General features: G+C 48.8%; 1 protein-coding gene across 2 annotated transcripts in view; it reads right to left on the bottom strand.

Annotated features, from left to right (window-relative positions):
• The window catches only part of IGSF21 (immunoglobin superfamily member 21), a 555,163-nt gene that overhangs the window by 84,730 nt on the left and 449,739 nt on the right, over positions 1-20,694 (bottom strand). For both annotated transcript variants that reach the window (XM_063942118.1, XM_063942117.1), the window contains exon 6: positions 18,250-18,721. In XM_063942118.1, coding sequence (XP_063798188.1) covers positions 18,250-18,721 — 472 coding nt within the window. The remainder of the gene's footprint in view (positions 1-18,249; positions 18,722-20,694) is intronic.

The following is a 20,694-nucleotide window of genomic DNA, read 5'->3' as shown; positions in this document are numbered from 1 at the left end:
TATATTATTATGTTATATATATATATATACACACACACACATATATGTCTATGCACTTTGTGTAAAGGGGGCTGTGTAGCAAGTACCACCCACAGTTAGTTTATACTAAGCCCCCCGGTCTGAATACAATAAAAAAAATTCTTCTAATTGGTTTTACAAAATACCCTAATTGGTTTTGTGTGTTTTGCTATTTACTAATAAATGTAATTATGTTATGCTGAGTTATATGAAATACCCCCCGAGTCTGTCTGAGGGGTCCCCGGAGAACTTGGATAATTATAACAGTGTCCAGGAGTGACTGTAGGCATTATCCAGCCCCGGTAGCACACTCGGTATATTTGTGTAATGACTTGATTATCACATCACAGAATAGCAGCTTCAAAGCAAATCTCATCTCTACTTTGTCTCATTTTCAATTAATTTCATGGAAAGTAAATAAATTAGGACCGGCCTTCGATTAAATCCCTGGAAGTCACTTAATGAATGTCTCTGTTGCCTTAGGTCAGAGTAAGTGGAAATAAATTACAATGCAGCATCTGCCACTGATCTTATCCGGCTGTGCTACACACACATGCAACCCACCCAACCTACAGCCCCTGGGTGATGTGGGCCAGGATTAGGTATGACGCAGGCTGCTGTGGAACTACAAGCTCCAGCCTGGCCAAGCTATTGTGGTACTACAAGCCCCAGTTTGGATAAGCTATTGTGGTACTACAAGCCCCAGTCTGGATAAGCTATTGTGGTAAAAGCCCAAGCCTGGCCAAGCTATTGTGGTACTACAAGCCCCAGCCTGGCCAAGCTATTGTGGTACTACAAGCCCCAGTCTGGATAAGCTATGGTGGTACTACAAGCCCCAGCATGGACAAACTGCTGCGGAACTACAAGCTCCAGACTGCCCAACCTATTGTGGCACTACAAGCCCCAGTCTGGATAAGTTATTGTGGTACTACAAGTCCCAGCCTTGCCAAACTGTTTCGGAACTACAAGCCCCAGCCTGGCCAAGCGTCTGCGGAACTACAAGCCCCAGCCTGGCCACGTTTCTGCAGAACTACAAGTCCCAGCCTGGCCAAGCTATTGTGGTGCTACAAGCCCCAGCCTGGCTAAACTGCTGTGGAACTACAAGTCCCAGCTTGGCCAAGCTCATGTAGTACCACAAGCCCCAGTCTGGTCAAGTTGCAGTGGAAGTCACACGTTACGTCTACAATAGACAATGTGTCCCATCATTGCGGCCCAGGCTGAGGGAGAGACTCACCCATCATACGGAGAAGGGAAAGATGACTTACAGTATATTTGTATGGTTCCCCTTCTCCTGGCGTGCTCTGCCCCCCCCCCCCCCCCTTCCCTCTGGACACATCTCTCTGAAACCCCCCTTTAGTGGCTGCCTGCCTTTGTGGAGTAATCAGCCTTTGTTACTCTGCCTTGAACAAATCACGGCCATCGTTTTGTTAAGCAGACCGTCCCTCGCTAAGGAGAGCCTTAAATATTTCATCAAACACCGCTGTGTTCAGCGTCCTCACTGTACTTATGAATTATTCCTGCTTGATGGAACGACAAAGGGCAAAGTAGGGGCAGAGATTCACCTTCCCGGTGGCGGATGTCCTTGTGTCACCTCCCACCGATAGCAGAGCAGAATCCCAGCTGCTGTATATAGCGAGGTGGCCCAACTTCTGCAGGCTGCGTATGTACGGGGGCAGAGGGGTAATTATCTGCACACTGGCTATATAACACGCTGGCTGCATGGAGCACGTAACGCAACGTGGGTGTGCTGCTGTATATAGGGGATACCGGCAATATGAGAACTGCATAGGGTATGCTGCTGTATATAGGGGATACTGGCTATATAAGTACTGCATAGGGTATGTTATATAGGGGACACTGGCTATAAGAGAACTGCATAGTGACCGTTATGTAGGGGATACTGGCTATACGAGTACTGCATAGGGTATGTTATATAGGGGACACTGGCTATAAGAGAACTGCATAGGGTATGTTATATAGGGAATACTGGCTATACGAGTACTGCATAGGGTATGTTATATAGGGGACACTGGCTATAAGAGAACTGCATAGTGACCGTTATATAGGGGATACTGGCTATACGAGTACTGCATAGGGTATGTTATATAGGGGACACTGGCTATAAGAGAACTGCATAGTGACCGTTATATAGGGGATACTGGCTATACGAGTACTGCATAGGGTATGTTATATAGGGGACACTGGCTATACGAGAACTGCATAGGGTATGTTATATAGGGAATACTGGCTATACGAGTACTGCATAGGGTATGTTATATAGGGAATACTGGCTATACGAGTACTGCATAGGGTATGTTATATAGGGGACACTGGCTATATGAGTACTGCATAGGGTATAATGTTATATAGGGGACACTGGCTATATGAGTACTGCATAGTGAACGCTATATAGAGGATACTGGCTGTATGAGTACTGCATGGGGTATGTTACATAGGAGATACTGGCTATATGTGTACTGCATAGGGTATGTTATATAGGGGACACTGGCTATACATATAGGGGACACTGGCAATGCGAGTACTGCATATGGTATGTTATATAGGGGATACTGGCTATTTGATTATTGCATTGGGTATGTTATATAGGAGATACTGGCTATATGAGTACTGCATAGGGTATGTTATATAGGAAATACTGGCTATATGAGTACTGCATAGTGACAGTTATATAGGGGATACTGGCTATACGAGTACTGCATAGGGTATGTTATATAGGGGAAACTGGCTATTTGAGTATTGCATTGGGTATGTTATGTAGGAGATACTGGCTATATGAGTACTGCATAGGGTATGTTATATAGGAAATACTGGCTATATGAGTACTGCATAGTGACAGTTATATAGGGGATACTGGCTATACGAGTACTGCATAGGGTATGTTATATAGGGGAAACTGGCTATTTGAGTATTGCATTGGGTATGTTATGTAGGAGATACTGGCTATATGAGAACTGCATAGGGTATGCTGCTGTATATAGGGGATACTGGCTATATAAGTACTGCATAGGGTATGTTATATAGGGGACACTGGCTATAAGAGAACTGCATAGTGACCGTTATGTAGGGGATACTGGCTATACGAGTACTGCATAGGGTATGTTATATAGGGGACACTGGCTATAAGAGAACTGCATAGGGTATGTTATATAGGGAATACTGGCTATACGAGTACTGCATAGGGTATGTTATATAGGGGACACTGGCTATAAGAGAACTGCATAGTGACCGTTATATAGGGGATACTGGCTATACGAGTACTGCATAGGGTATGTTATATAGGGGACACTGGCTATAAGAGAACTGCATAGTGACCGTTATAAAGGGGATACTGGCTATACGAGTACTGCATAGGGTATGTTATATAGGGGACACTGGCTATACGAGAACTGCATAGGGTATGTTATATAGGGAATACTGGCTATACGAGTACTGCATAGGGTATGTTATATAGGGAATACTGGCTATATGAGTACTGCATAGGGTATGTTATATAGGGGGACACTGGCTATATGAGTACTGCATAGGGTATAATGTTATATAGGGGACACTGGCTATATGAGTACTGCATAGTGAACGCTATATAGAGGATACTGGCTATATGAGTACTGCATGGGGTATGTTACATAGGAGATACTGGCTATATGTGTACTGCATAGGGTATGTTATATAGGGGACACTGGCTATACATATAGGGGACACTGGCAATGCGAGTACTGCATATGGTATGTTATATAGGGGATACTGGCTATTTGATTATTGCATTGGGTATGTTATATAGGAGATACTGGCTATATGAGTACTGCATAGGGTATGTTATATAGGAAATACTGGCTATATGAGTACTGCATAGTGACAGTTATATAGGGGATACTGGCTATACGAGTACTGCATAGGGTATGTTATATAGGGGAAACTGGCTATTTGAGTATTGCATTGGGTATGTTATGTAGGAGATACTGGCTATATGAGTACTGCATAGGGTACGTTATATAGGGGATACTGGCTATATGAGTACTGCATAGGGTATGTTATATAGGGGATACTGGCTATATGAGAACTGCATAGTGACAGTTATATAGGGGATACTGGCTATACGAGTACTGCATAGGGTATGTTATATAGGGGAAACTGGCTATATGAGTACTGCATAGGGTATGTTATATAGGGGACACTGGTTATACGAGGACTGCATATGGTATGTTATATAGGGGATACTGGCTATATGAGTACTGCATAGGGTATGTTATATAGGGGACACTGGCTATACGAGTACTGCATATGGTATGTTATATAGGGGACACTGGCTATACGAGTACTGTATAGGGTATGTTATATAGGGGATACTGGCTATAAGAGTACTGCATAGGGTATCTTATATAGGGGACACTGGCTATACGAGTACTGCATAGGGTATGTTATATAGGGGATACTGGCTATACGAGTACTGCATAGTGTACGTTATATAGGAGATACTGGCTATATGAGTGCTGCATAGGGTACCTTATATAGGGGACACGGGCTATATGAGTACTGCATAGGGTATAATGTTATATAGGGGACACTGGCTATATGAGTACTGCATAGTGAACGCTATATAGAGGATACTGGCTATATGAGTACTGCATGGGGTATGTTACATAGGAGATACTGGCTATATGAGTACTGCATAGGGTATGTTATATAGGGGCTACTGGCTATACGAGTACTGCATAGGGTACGTTATATAGGAGATACTGGCTATACGAGTACTGCATAGGGTACGTTATATAGGAGATACTGGCTATATGAGTACTGCATGGGGTATGTTATATAGGAGATACTGGCTATATGAGTACTGCATGGGGTATGTTATATAGGAGATACTGGCTATATGAGTACTGCGTAGTGTACGTTATATAGAAGATACTGGCTATATGAGTACTGCATAGGACATGTTATATAGGGGATACTGGCTATATGAGCACTACATGGGTTATGTTATATAGGGGAAACTGGCTATATGAGTCCTACATTGGGTATGTTATATAGGGTATACTGGTTATATGAGTCCTATATTGGGTATGTTATATAGGGGATACTGGCTATATGAGCACTACATAGGTTACGTTATATAGGAGATACTGGCTATACGAGTCCAACATAGGGTATGTTATATAGGGGATACTGGCTATATGAGTACTGCATAGGGTATAATGTTATACAGGGGACACTGGCTATACGAGTACTGTATAGGTTACGTTACATAGGGGATACGGGCTATATGAGTACTACATAGGGTATGTTATATAGGGGACACTGGTTATATGAGTACTGCATATGGTATGTTATATAGGGGATACTGGCTATATGAGTACTGCATAGGGAACATTATATAGGAGATACTGGCTATATGAGCACTGCATAGGATATATTATATAGGGGATACTGGATATATGAGCACTACATAGGGTGCATTATATAGGGGATACTGGCTATACGAGGATTACATAGGTCACATTATATAGGGGATGCTGGCTATATAAGAACTGCATTGGGTATGTTATATAGGAGATACTGGATATATGAGTACTGCATAGGGTATGTTATATAGGAGATACTGGCTATATGAGTACTGCATAGTGTACGTTATATAGGGGATACTGGCTATATGAGCACTACATTGGGTACGTTATATAGGGGATACTGGCTATATGAGCATTACATAGAGCATGTTATATAGGGGATACTGGATATTAGTACTACATTGGGTACGTTATATAGGGGATATTGGCTATATGAGCATTACATAGGGCACGTTATATAGGGGATACTGGCTATATGAGCATTACATAGGGCACGTTATATAGGGGATATTGGCTATATGAGCACTGCATAGGACACGTTATATAGAAGATACCTGCTATATGGGTATGGGTACTACATTGGGTATGTTATGTTAGGTGTCTCTGATCATTAGAGAGGTGATGCTGCTGCAGTGTATACAGTATATAGATTATATAGTATCTGGCTCTTGGTCCATCCTGTATATCCATATACTATCCCGGTACAAAGTGATCCATAATCCACATACCGCAATACACTGATGGAGTCACACTGGCTTGCTGTTCTGCACTAGACGTGTATACTCCTATGTGATCCCCGTATACATCTACAGCTGCTGTGACCTGAAGGAAGGCCAGGGAATACCGCTATATACGGCAGACAGTTGGCCCTCTATGACGGGCACCTGTGTAGGAGAATGTACTGTCACTGTGTGCTGAGTGACTGTGTGACTGCGTGCTGAGTCACTGTCTTTGCGTGCTGTGTGACTGTGTGCTGAGTCACTGTGTCTTTGCGTGCTGTGTGACTGCGTGCTGAGTCACTGTGTGCTGTGTGACTGCGTGCCGAGTCATTGTGTCTTTGCGTGCTGCGTGCTGTGTGCTGAGTCACTGTGTGCTGCGTGCTGAGTCACTGTGTCTTTGCGTGCTATGTGACTGCGTGCTGAGTCACTGTGTGACTGCGTGCTGAGTCACTGTGTCACTGTGTGCTGCGTGACTGCGTGCCGAGTCATTGTGTCACTGTGTGCTGTGTGACTGCGTGCTGAGTCACTGTGTGACTGTGTGCTGTGTCACTGTGTGACTGCGTGATGAGTCAGTGTGACTGTGTGCTGTGTCACTGTGTGCTGAGTCACTGTGTCACTGTGTGCAGTGTCACTGTGTGACTGCGTGCTGAGTCAGTGTGACTGTGTCACTGTGTGCTGTGTCACTGTGTGCTGAGTGACTGTGTGCTGTATGACTGTGTCACTGCATGCTGTGTGACTGTCTCTGTGTGCTGTGTCACTGTGTGCTGTGTGACTGTCACTGTGTGCTGTGTCACTGTGTGCTGTGTGACTGTCACTGTGTGCTGTGTCACTGTGTGCTGTGTGACTGTCACTGTGTGCTGTGTGACTGTCACTGTGTGCTGTGTGACTGTCACTGCGTGCTGTGTCACTGTGTGCTGTGTGACTGTCACTGTGTGCTGTGTGACTGTCACTGTGTGCTGTGTGACTGTCACTGCGTGCTGTGTGACTGTCACTGCGTGCTGTGTGACTGTCACTGCATGCTGTGTGACTGTCACTGCATGCTGTGTGACTGTCACTGCGTGCTGTGTGACTGTCACTGCGTGCTGTGTGCTGTGTCACTGCGTGCTGTGTGACTGTCACTGCGTGCTGTGTGACTGTCACTGTGTGCTGTGTGACTGTCACTGTGTGCTGTGTGACTGTCACTGTGTGCTGTGTGACTGTCACTGTGTGCTGTGTGACTGTCACTGTGTGCTGTGTGACTGTCACTGTGTGCTGTGTGACTGTCACTGTGTGAGAGTGAGGAGGGGCGATGTGTGTATGAGTCAGGAACATTACAACTGAAAAGTACGGACATTCCGCTGATATATAGTCGCCTACACTCCCAGAATGTCCGCCAGATTCCCGAATTACGGAGACATCTCCCAGAACCCTGAGAGTAGACCGGCCTCCCCCATCCTGCAGCAGTTCCTTGACGCGAGTTGATAAAATAAATGTAAATGTTACAAAACAAATCTAAAAAAGGTGAAAGTGCTGCTCTGTAATTGCCCTGGACAGAGGTGCAGAAGGCCAGCAGCCAGGCCTGGATCTGTGGAACTGTCACAGGGATCCCAGCGCTCAGCGGCAGACTGCCCCCTTGTTCCATCATATTACACGTGCAGACCAGCACAGGAGTGCCTGTAGTTACTGGGAGGGGGCACTGGTGCTTTACATGTGCAGACCAGCACAGGAGTAACTGTAGTTACTGGGAGGGGGCACTGGTGCTTTACACGTGCAGACCAGCACAGGAGTAACGGTAGTTACTGGGAGGGGGCACTGGTGCTTTACACGTGCAGACCAGCACAGGAGTAACGGTAGTTACTGGGAGGGGGCACAGGTGCTTTACACGTGCAGACCAGCACAGGAGTAACTGTAGTTACTGGTAGGGGGCACTGGTGCTTTACATGTGCAGACCAGCACAGGAGTAACGGTAGTTACTGGGAGGGGGCACAGGTGCTTTACACGTGCAGACCAGCACAGGAGTAACTGTAGTTACTGGTAGGGGGCACTGGTGCTTTACATGTGCAGACCAGCACAGGAGTAACTGTAGTTACTGGTAGGGGGCACTGGTGCTTTACATGTGCAGACCAGCACAGGAGTAACTGTAGTTACTGGGAGGGGGCACTGGTGCTTTACACGTGCAGACCAGCACAGGAGTAACTGTAGTTACTGGTAGGGGGCACTGGTGCTTTACACGTGCAGACCAGCACAGGAGTAACTGTAGTTACTGGGAGGGGGCACCGGTGCTTTACACGTGCAGACCAGCACAGGAGTGCCTGTAATTACTGGGAGGGGGCACCGGTGCTTTACACGTGCAGACCAGCACAGGAGTAACTGTAGTTACTGGGAGGGGGCACCGGTGCTTTACACGTGCAGACCAGCACAGGAGTGCCTGTAGTAACTGGGAGGGGGCACCGGTGCTTTACACGTGCAGACCAGCACAGGAGTAACTGTAGTTACTGGGAGGGGGCACCGGTGCTTTACATGTGCAGACCAGCACAGGAGTAACTGTAGTTACTGGGAGGGGGCACCGGTGCTTTACATGTGCAGACCAGCACAGGAGTAACTGTAGTTACTGGGAGGGGGCACCGGTGCTTTACACGTGCTGGCCAGCACAGGAGTAACTGTAGTTACTGGGAGGGGGCACTGGTGCTTTACATGTGCAGGCCAGCACAGGAGTAACGGTAGTTACTGGGAGGGGGCACTGGTGCTTTACATGTGCAGACCAGCACAGGAGTAACTGTAGTAACTGGGAGGGGGCACTGGTGCTTTACACGTGCAGACCAGCACAGGAGTAACTGTAGTTACTGGGAGGGGGCACCGGTGCTTTACATGTGCAGACCAGCACAGGAGTAACTGTAGTTACTGGGAGGGGGCACCGGTGCTTTACACGTGCAGACCAGCACAGGAGTAACTGTAGTTACTGGGAGGGGGCACCGGTGCTTTACACGTGCTGGCCAGCACAGGAGTAACTGTAGTTACTGGGAGGGGGCACTGGTGCTTTACACGTGCTGGCCAGCACAGGAGTAACTGTAGTTACTGGGAGGGGGCACTGGTGCTTTACACGTGCTGGCCAGCACAGGAGTAACGGTAGTTACTGGGAGGGGGCACTGGTGCTTTACATGTGCAGACCAGCACAGGAGTAACTGTAGTAACTGGGAGGGGGCACTGGTGCTTTACACGTGCAGACCAGCACAGGAGTAACTGTAGTTACTGGGAGGGGGCACCGGTGCTTTACACGTGCAGACCAGCACAGGAGTAACTGTAGTTACTGGGAGGGGGCACTGGTGCTTTACATGTGCAGGCCAGCACAGGAGTAACGGTAGTTACTGGGAGGGGGCACTGGTGCTTTACACGTGCAGACCAGCACAGGAGTAACTGTAGTTACTGGGAGGGGGCACCGGTGCTTTACACGTGCAGACCAGCACAGGAGTAACTGTAGTTACTGGGAGGGGGCACTGGTGCTTTACACGTGCTGGCCAGCACAGGAGTAACTGTAGTTACTGGGAGGGGGCACTGGTGCTTTACACGTGCTGGCCAGCACAGGAGTAACTGTAGTTACTGGGAGGGGGCACTGGTGCTTTACATGTGCAGGCCAGCACAGGAGTAACGGTAGTTACTGGGAGGGGGCACTGGTGCTTTACATGTGCAGGCCAGCACAGGAGTAACGGTAGTTACTGGGAGGGGGCACTGGTGCTTTACATGTGCAGGCCAGCACAGGAGTAACGGTAGTTACTGGGAGGGGGCACTGGTGCTTTACATGTGCAGGCCAGCACAGGTGTAACGGTAGTTACTGGGAGGGGGCACTGGTGCTTTACATGTGCAGGCCAGCACAGGAGTAACTGTAGTTACTGGGAGGGGGCACTGGTGCTTTACACGTGCAGACCAGCACAGGAGTAACTGTAGTTACTGGGAGGGGGCACTGGTGCTTTACACGTGCAGACCAGCACAGGAGTGCCTGTAGTTACTGGGAGGGGGCAGTGGTGCTTTACACGTGCAGACCAGCACAGGAGTGCCTGTAGTTACTGGGAGGGGGCACTGGTGCTTTACACGTGCAGACCAGCACAGGAGTAATTGTAGTTACTGGGAGGGGGCACCGGTGCTTTACACGTGCAGACCAGCACAGGAGTAATTGTAGTTACTGGGAGGGGGCACCGGTGCTTTACACGTGCAGACCAGCACAGGAGTAACTGTAGTTACTGGGAGGGGGCACCGGTGCTTTACACGTGCAGACCAGCACAGGAGTAACTGTAGTTACTGGGAGGGGGCACTGGTGCTTTACACGTGCAGACCAGCACAGGAGTGCCTGTAGTTACTGGGAGGGGGCACTGGTGCTTTACACGTGCAGACCAGCACAGGAGTAATTGTAGTTACTGGGAGGGGGCACCGGTGCTTTACACGTGCAGACCAGCACAGGAGTGCCTGTAGTTACTGGGAGGGGGCACCGGTGCTTTACACGTGCAGACCAGCACAGGAGTAACTGTAGTAACTGGGAGGGGGCACCGGTGCTTTACACGTGCAGACCAGCACAGGAGTGCCTGTAGTTACTGGGAGGGGGCACCGGTGCTTTACACGTGCAGACCAGCACAGGAGTGCCTGTAGTAACAGGGAGGGGGCACTGGTGCTTTACACGTGCAGACCAGCACAGGAGTAACTGTAGTTACTGGGAGGGGGCACCGGTGCTTTACACGTGCAGACCAGCACAGGAGTAACTGTAGTTACTGGGAGGCGGCACTGGTGCTTTACACGTGCTGGCCAGCACAGGAGTAACGGTAGTTACTGGGAGGGGGCACTGGTGCTTTACATGTGCAGGCCAGCACAGGAGTAACGGTAGTTACTGGGAGGGGGCACTGGTGCTTTACATGTGCAGGCCAGCACAGGAGTAACGGTAGTTACTGGGAGGGGGCACTGGTGCTTTACATGTGCAGACCAGCACAGGAGTAACTGTAGTAACTGGGAGGGGGCACTGGTGCTTTACACGTGCAGACCAGCACAGGAGTAACTGTAGTTACTGGGAGGGGGCACCGGTGCTTTACACGTGCAGACCAGCACAGGAGTAACTGTAGTTACTGGGAGGGGGCACCGGTGCTTTACACGTGCAGACCAGCACAGGAGTAACTGTAGTTACTGGGAGGGGGCACTGGTGCTTTACACGTGCTGGCCAGCACAGGAGTAACTGTAGTTACTGGGAGGGGGCACTGGTGCTTTACACGTGCTGGCCAGCACAGGAGTAACTGTAGTTACTGGGAGGGGGCACTGGTGCTTTACATGTGCAGGCCAGCACAGGAGTAACGGTAGTTACTGGGAGGGGGCACTGGTGCTTTACATGTGCAGACCAGCACAGGAGTAACTGTAGTAACTGGGAGGGGGCACTGGTGCTTTACACGTGCAGACCAGCACAGGAGTAACTGTAGTTACTGGGAGGGGGCACCGGTGCTTTACACGTGCAGACCAGCACAGGAGTAACTGTAGTTACTGGGAGGGGGCACCGGTGCTTTACACGTGCAGACCAGCACAGGAGTAACTGTAGTTACTGGGAGGGGGCACCGGTGCTTTACACGTGCAGACCAGCACAGGAGTAACTGTAGTTACTGGGAGGGGGCACCGGTGCTTTACACGTGCAGACCAGCACAGGAGTAACTGTAGTTACTGGGAGGGGGCACTGGTGCTTTACACGTGCTGGCCAGCACAGGAGTAACTGTAGTTACTGGGAGGGGGCACTGGTGCTTTACATGTGCAGGCCAGCACAGGAGTAACGGTAGTTACTGGGAGGGGGCACTGGTGCTTTACATGTGCAGGCCAGCACAGGAGTAACGGTAGTTACTGGGAGGGGGCACTGGTGCTTTACATGTGCAGGCCAGCACAGGAGTAACGGTAGTTACTGGGAGGGGGCACTGGTGCTTTACATGTGCAGGCCAGCACAGGAGTAACGGTAGTTACTGGGAGGGGGCACTGGTGCTTTACACGTGCAGGCCAGCACAGGAGTAACTGTAGTTACTGGGAGGGGGCACTGGTGCTTTACACGTGCAGGCCAGCACAGGAGTAACTGTAGTTACTGGGAGGGGGCACTGGTGCTTTACACGTGCTGGCCAGCACAGGAGTAACTGTAGTTACTGGGAGGGGGCACTGGTGCTTTACACATGCTGGCCAGCACAGGAGTAACGGTAGTTACTGGGAGGGGGAACTGGTGCTTTACATGTGCAGGCCAGCACAGGAGTAACGGTAGTTACTGGGAGGGGGCACTGGTGCGTTACATGTGCAGGCCAGCACAGGAGTAACTGTAGTAACTGGGAGGGGGCACTGGTGCTTTACACGTGCAGACCAGCACAGGAGTAACTGTAGTTACTGGGAGGGGGCACCGGTGCTTTACACGTGCAGACCAGCACAGGAGTAACTGTAGTTACTGGGAGGGGGCACTGGTGCTTTACATGTGCAGGCCAGCACAGGAGTAACGGTAGTTACTGGGAGGGGGCACTGGTGCTTTACATGTGCAGACCAGCACAGGAGTAACTGTAGTAACTGGGAGGGGGCACTGGTGCTTTACACGTGCAGACCAGCACAGGAGTAACTGTAGTTACTGGGAGGGGGCACCGGTGCTTTACACGTGCAGACCAGCACAGGAGTAACTGTAGTTACTGGGAGGGGGCACCGGTGCTTTACACGTGCAGACCAGCACAGGAGTAACTGTAGTTACTGGGAGGGGGCACTGGTGCTTTACACGTGCTGGCCAGCACAGGAGTAACTGTAGTTACTGGGAGGGGGCACTGGTGCTTTACACGTGCAGACCAGCACAGGAGTAACTGTAGTTACTGGGAGGGGGCACTGGTGCTTTACATGTGCAGGCCAGCACAGGAGTAACGGTAGTTACTGGGAGGGGGCACTGGTGCTTTACATGTGCAGGCCAGCACAGGAGTAACGGTAGTTACTGGGAGGGGGCACCGGTGCTTTACATGTGCAGGCCAGCACAGGAGTAACTGTAGTTACTGGGAGGGGGCACTGGTGCTTTACACGTGCAGACCAGCACAGGGGTAACGGTAGTTACTGGGAGGGGGCACTGGTGCTTTACACATTTGGCCTTGTGACTGGGAGATCAGGCAGCTCAGCCACAGTGGTCCCAACATGTATTATCTGGCCCTGGGAACCTCAGGAGAGACAGACCAAGTGACTGTGGAGCCTGTGAGATGGATCTGGCAGGGCATGCTGGGATTTGCGGTTCTACAGCAGCCGAAGAGCCTCAGGCTGCTCACCCCTGATGTATCTGCTGGTGCCTCTAGAGAAATAGTTATTCCTGGATGTTTTGCAGTCTCATATGATGGTAAATGATTCCCCGGTCACAGGGGTCCCGGCTGCCCCATACAATCCTGCAGACATTTTTAATTCTATCCATTGTAAACTTTCCATCACCGAAAACAGTTTAAGCAATCCCTGACCGACCCTCCGGGGCTCGCTGACCACACGCATAGTGTTACCGACGCAGGGGGTTAGTTCTGGGCCAGTCTGCGGCCTCTCGCCCTACGGCGGGTACATTACACTAAGTGCCGCCTGCTGTGTATTTCTTATTTCTGTTCTGCATGTATTGCATTTATTCCTGATCCACTCAATTCTAAAGTTTCATCTATTGTTAGCTGTAAGTAGCCCCCGTGCCGGAGCTACCCCTGGGGGTACGTGTTACCCCGCACACCGTCCTGGAACCTGCTGCACACCTGACAAATGTCGCACAACACGTCACACCCGGCCAGGCTCTGGCCCCTGCGGCGGGGGGAGGGGGACAGGGATAGAATGAGACTCGCACAGAAGCGCGGCGCGGTGCACTCTATTAATTCAGCACTTTCTTTAAACAAGAAGCACATTAACCTTAATGGTTTGTAAACGAATGAGACCAAATGGCCTGATCTGCATACAAACCTAATTAGAATTGGGATAATTCCATCAAGGATGGCTGGGAGGGAGAGGCCGCCAGCACGCACGCTGCAATCATAAAAATGCATCATTACCTTACCCATCCTCGGTGCATTGCAGGGCACGGCTCAGGGGGGCTGTCGGAGGACCTCCTCGTAGACCCTTGGAGAACAGACGCTGAAGCATGGAGGCTGAGGTCCATGAGGAGCATCTGGGTAAAAGCTGCGGCGTGGACCCTTACAGGGTGATGGAGGTAATAGAGCTGCAGGAGACTTGCCGGATTCCCGATGCCCATCGTTCTGTGAGGGGCACTAGCGTCGGGGTCACTGTGTTTCCATGGCAGCTCCTGTACAACCACCAAAGGCCTAGTGCTGTGACTGCAGGAACCCTGGAGGGCCCGGCCAGCACTGGGGCATAGCAGAGGCATGACACTGGTGTCACGGCGGGGTTATTTGCGGGGTAATACTGCACTGCCACGGCAGCCACCAAATCGCCGCGCCAAGTGCGTAGTCCCAATAAGTTCTCCAGGACGGAGATCACTGACTTCGCTGTCTGGTAACTGCTGAGGTCTCGGACACCGGACCCCTGACATTCTACTGTAGCTCCAACACACCCACTTCTAGACACAATGTGCACAAGAAATGGAATATTTATATGAGAAAGTGTTCTGAAGCCAGTAATGCCTGTGTCTCAGGGGCCCGATGCTGAATGATATATGGCAGCCAGGGCCTAATGCGACTCCAACCATCAAACACCCAAACCCCACAACAAATCCCCCGTGCTTTATATTTGCAGCATTATAACTAGTTTTCCCGGACTAGTCTGTTCTTATCCCGTAGATCCTGGTTCCATGTGGTATACGCCAAACAACCAGACGAGAACACACATCCAGCATATACAACAAGGGAAGTAGTACATCTGTAGCAAGTCATACTCTACATATAGGATAAGTATAGATACCGAGCACTGCAGCCGCCACACAGCCGCCATACAGACGTCATACAGCCGCCATACAGACGTCATACAGCCGCCATACAGATGTCATACAGCCGCATTACAGCAGTCATACAGCCGCCATACAGCAGTCATCGGCCCTCATTCAGCTGCCATACAGACGTCATAGAGCCACCATACAGCCCTCATTCAGCCGCCATACAGACGTCATACAGCCGTCATACAGCAGTCATCGGCCCTCATTCAGCTGCCATACAGACGTCATAGAGCCACCATACAGCCCTCATTCAGCCGCCATACAGACATCATACAGCCACCATACAGCCGTCATACAGCAGTCATACAGCCGCCATTCAGCCCTCATTCAGCTGCCATACAGACGTCATACAGCCACCATACAGCCGTCATACAGCCGCCATTCAGCCCTCATTCAGCTGCCATACAGCAGTCATACAGCCACCATACAGCCCTCATTCAGCCGCCATACAGCCGCCATACAGCCCTCATTCAGCTGCCATACAGCCCTCATTCAGCCGTCATACAGCAGTCATACAACCGCCAAACAGCAGTCATACAACCGCCACACAGCCCTCATACAGCCGCCATACATCAGTCATACAACCGCCACACAGCCCTCATACAGCAGTCATACAGCCGCCATACAGCAGTCATACAGCCACCATACAGCCCTCATTCAGCTGCCATACAGCAGTCATACAGCAGTCATACAGCCGCCATACAGCCCTCATTCAGCTGCCATACAGCCCTCATTCAGCCGTCATACAGCAGTCATACAACCGCCACACAGCCCTCTTACAGCCGCCATACAGCAGTCATACAGCCGCCATACAGCCCTCATTCAGCTGCCATACAGCAGTCATACAGCAGTCATACAGCCACCATACAGCCCTCATTCAGCTGCCATACATCAGTCATACAACCGCCACACAGCCCTCATACAGCCGCCATACAGCAGTCATACAACCGCCACACAGCCCTCATACAGCAGTCATACAGCGCAATAGGGAATCACTAAATACACATAAAGCTTCCTGCAATTAGTAGTCTCAGCAGCACCAAACACCCGTCATTATTATACGAAATGAACATATAAACAGAATGGAATATTATAGTGCACTGCCCCCATCCCTATATATATATATATATATATATATATATATATATATAATATAAATATATATATATATATATATATATATATATATATAATATATAATATAAAATCCATGTAGCAGACTCGCGTGTATGCATAATCCCTGGGAACACTACAAGAGTTACTGTACTTTATCCCGCCCAGCTGAAATATTTCTGTAACCACAAACAAGGGTCGTCTGTAAAGCAGGAATTGCGCTATATCTTGATGATTAATATCGCACCAAAACTGCTTTATTTTATCCCAGGACATCTGTCGGCTTTAAACCTGTCAGAGCCATCTCTGTGTGTCACAGTAAAAGCGCTTGGAAATGTGCAGAGCTAACAAATAATAAAACATATCAATTGCAGACAATATTCCAGACTAAGGGAAACCCACAGCATAAAATGCACATTTGCTGTACAGGTCTGCCAGCCAGCGCGTCGCAGCCCACAGTGCGGACCACGCAGCCTCCATGTTTGACTAATTGAGAGTTCACCGCTATCTTGTCATTTAAATACCAGATTCACAAATGTTATTTTCCTATTCTCCAATTCCACACGTTCGCCATGCCCCGGCTGTCTGACACACATTACATATTAGAATTACAGGGACTAATCATCGCTCGCACGTTGCCAAGTATAGATTTATTCTCCATGTGATAACAATGCCGTGACTAATTTCAATTTTCCACCGGCTTCAGGTAGCACCAAATTCATACATTACAATATATTTAATTAAGATGGAACATGCTTATTGGTGGAACTCCGCTTTCTGTAGCACAGCCATTAATTCTCATCAGGTTAGTGCATTACTGCTGCTCTCTAAGCCAAGACTGATTGTTGTCCGTTATTCCTGTGACACTACCCAACACGCTACTTTATCAGCAATTCACATGCGCTGCGTACTGTACCTTTCACACAGGTGACATGCGCAGTACAACTTTCTCAAAGCACCATCTGGTGGCAGAAAAAGGCACTGCGTGCAATTTTTTTATATTATGCAGTGAGAAACTCATTTACCACCATGCAATGTATTTACTTAGATTAGGAGCACAAAGAAGAATGATGAAATGATCTAGCATTAGAGGACAACCGGACGTGTGCTACAGTATATCTGTGCGTCCGACGGAGAAGCGGACCCCAAAAGACTCCACTCTGGAAGTTATTAAACAAAGTATTTGCGGCTTTGTCCTTTCCCCTTAGAATGTAAGCTCTAACGAGCAGGACCCTCTTCCCTCATGTGATTATCCTTTTCTTACTTTAATAGTCCTCAACTGCCCAAATCTCGCAGTTCTCGGCCACCTTGATACTTATCTCAGTGTCGTCTACTGGTGTAGTTATGCTTAGTTACCCTGTACTTGTCCTATATTGTCTTCACCTGTAAGTCGCTGTTTTCCTGTTTTGATTATGTGCATATGTACTCTCTAATTGGGCGCTGCGGAACCCTTGTGGCGCCATACAAATAAAGGATAATAATAATAATAAAGTAACCAGCTGGCATGAAACAAATGGGAGAGTGTTATATTTAACTGTAAAATATTTAACTTATAAATTCTGATCGATACTGTAGATAGATAGATAATATGTATCTGATTCATTGGGAAACTCAGAACGTCTTGGCTACAAAACTACAGGCCTCAGACATTTTTACATAATTCACACATATCCTGCAAAAGTAATTTGTTCTAAATAAATTATACTATTACAAAGCGGCCCAGTAGTGTTCCAGACGGAAGCCTCTCCCATTCTCTGCCATGCAATATTTCCCAGTTATAAGCAAACAAGAGAGCAGTCATTTTGGACAAGACCATCCATCTGCTAGAACTCAGGCAACCTCATTTTAAGCCCGTGATGTCCACTCGGCCGGATGACGCCCTACAATGCTTCATGGCAACCGGTATTGTATCAGGGTACATGGAGTTCTGACATTTGCCCCTATCTCGGAGCGAGCTGTAATTACACCGACGCGAGGAGCATCTCCCAGACTCCTCTATGCAGGTCTTCCTAAATAGCTATTATAAGATTTAATCAGAAGACACAATTGCCTGGAGCTCTGGCACCGGGATATAAATGCGGCCCATAAATCACGCTGACAATGAATCTAGAAAACTAAGAAAGCTTCTTACCTAGTGTGACTTCAGCCTGCATAGGCATGGTGAGGGCTGGGTGCTTCACCTCACAGCTAAACAGCGCCTCGTTGTCTACCTGTGGGTTTAGGGTCCAGGTGAGCATGGCTCGAACCTCTACAGTTCCATCACTCATTGGAAGATGCATTTGGTGGAAGAAATAAGTGGGGTCCGTGCTGTGAACCCAACGCGGGAACTCCAGGCTGACCACTGTCTCTGGAATGGTCTCTGTCACGGGGATGGACATAGGTCCCTGGTCGGACGTGCGGGTTCGGAAAGGGTTCTCCGTGAAGGAACTTAGTCCCCGCTCCTCAGTGTCCAACAGTAAAAGTGATTTCTGCATTTTAGTATCATCCATGTCTCGGTTTAGAATGTTCCTCGACCCTCGGATGTTCATCAGGCCGGCAGCGGCCGGCGGTGGGTCCATCATAGGGACAACCTCGATCAGCTCCCCGTCTCTCTTGAAGTACACCTGGGAAAAAGACAACGGTGCTATGAGAGGAACGTCAGCAGTAATCAATAAGAGATCTAGCGGCAGGATCTACCTGCAGAACGTCTCATCTTGCTTATGAAAACGCAGCGACAACGATAATCTAATTTTCTTTTTTCTTTTTTTATGAAATTGACAGAATTTTTTTTAAGTTAAAAATAGCACAAATTTTTTGGAAAAAAAAAAGTTAATAAAGGTAGGAAATAATGAAACGCTGAAAACATTTTTATTTAAAAAAATAATCCTAACAAAATATATTGCGCGGACAGCTGTACCGCCATGACCCTACACCACAGGCTTCCCTATGCAAAGGCGAAACTTACCGCCAGTTTGGTGATATGGAGGAAAATCCCTATATACAGTAAACACCCACTGTGACCTTTTGCCCTCTAATAAATATACCCGTTAGTTTGCTTCTAAATATATATGAATCTATTTACATTATCCGGTTATTTTTCGACCTTTTGACCTGTCGACCTAGTACATGTTGACCTATAGTGGTCGACCTAAGTTGTGTCGACCTAATGACCGTATCCCGTGCGTTCGCCTCACTGGCTATGTACCGGGACGCAGTCAGAAGAAACGCAGCTTTATTGGTAAAGCGCAACGGTATATGCCGACGCTACAATATGAACTGTTAATAAATTGGTGCGAACGTGATTATAACGGTCCTGCAAAGCCACAGGGGTAAATTTACAAAAGCTTCTGAAACTGAAAAGAGGTGATGTTGCCCTTAGCAACCAATCAGCTTCTGCCTATCATGTCCCTATTGCATCCTAGAAAACGGAAGACAGAGGGGGTCATTCCGAGTTGATCGCTCGCTAGCCGTTTTTAGCAGCCGTGCAAACGCTATGCCGCCGCCCACTGGGAGTGTATTTTAGCTTAGCAGGAGTGCGGACGGTTGTATCGCAGATCGCCTGCAAAATGTTTTTGTGTAGTTTCAGAGTAGCTCTAAACCTACTCAGCGCTTGCGATGACTTCAGACTATTCAGTTCCGGATTTGACGTCGCGAACACGCCCTGCATTCGCCCAGCCACGCCTGCCTTTTCCCTGGCACGCCTGCGTTTTTCCGAACACTCCCTGAAAACGGTCAGTTGCCACCCACAAATGCCCACTTCATGTCAATCACTCTGCGGCCAGCAGTGCGACTGAACTGCATCGCTAGACCCTGTGCAAAACGACGTAGTTTTGCATACGCATGCGCAGAAGTGACGTTTTGTAGCCTGATCGCTGCGCTGCGAACAAATGCAGCTCGCGATCAACTCTGAATGACCACTAGAATTCGATTGGTTGCTATGGGCAACATCACATCTTTCCAAGCAAGCGTTAGTAAATTTACCCTGCAGACGGATTTAGCAGCTTTCCGTGATTGCTGTTACAGATCCGTTCTCTCCTGTAATAGAATATACTTCTCTCAGCCCGGCGCGAATTACGGCTCTGCACCTGCTTTTCCTATAACCATCCGGCACAGTACGTTTCATCGGCAATCACAGGACGTCTCTTTACTTATATGCTAATCAGGTATCTTGAAAGGAGTTTTAGGACACAAGCAGAAATGTAATCAGCAGGAAAAAAGACCCGCAGCCCGTCCTCATGTTTCCCCGGCACGTGTGAAACGTCTATTATCCGTGTCACTTTGTCACCGGCAGGCGTCACATCTTCCGTCTGTCATCCCACTCGCGGACGCCTCCTGCGTAATGTTCCTTTTCTTTCAGTGTATCACAGCTGTTAGTGCTCATTCAGCGTCCTCCTCCTCCCCCCACATCGCCGCTACCTGTAATATCTCTCGTATAACTCGCCATCCCCAGGATACGTTCCTAGACAATCATCCAGCTCAGATGGGAACCTTTATAAATCAAGTGTGTGCATAAATAATAGTCACATACTGAGCTGGTGACGAGCCCGACACTATCCGCACACTCGTCAGGCTGTCGGAGAGGCGGCGAGACCTCTGC

The sequence above is a fragment of the Pseudophryne corroboree genome, chromosome 10, assembly GCF_028390025.1.
Source record: "Pseudophryne corroboree isolate aPseCor3 chromosome 10, aPseCor3.hap2, whole genome shotgun sequence".
Lineage (NCBI taxonomy): Eukaryota > Metazoa > Chordata > Amphibia > Anura > Myobatrachidae > Pseudophryne > Pseudophryne corroboree.
Note: the sequence above shows the minus strand (reverse complement) of the source record. Positions and strands in the feature narration are given on the sequence as shown.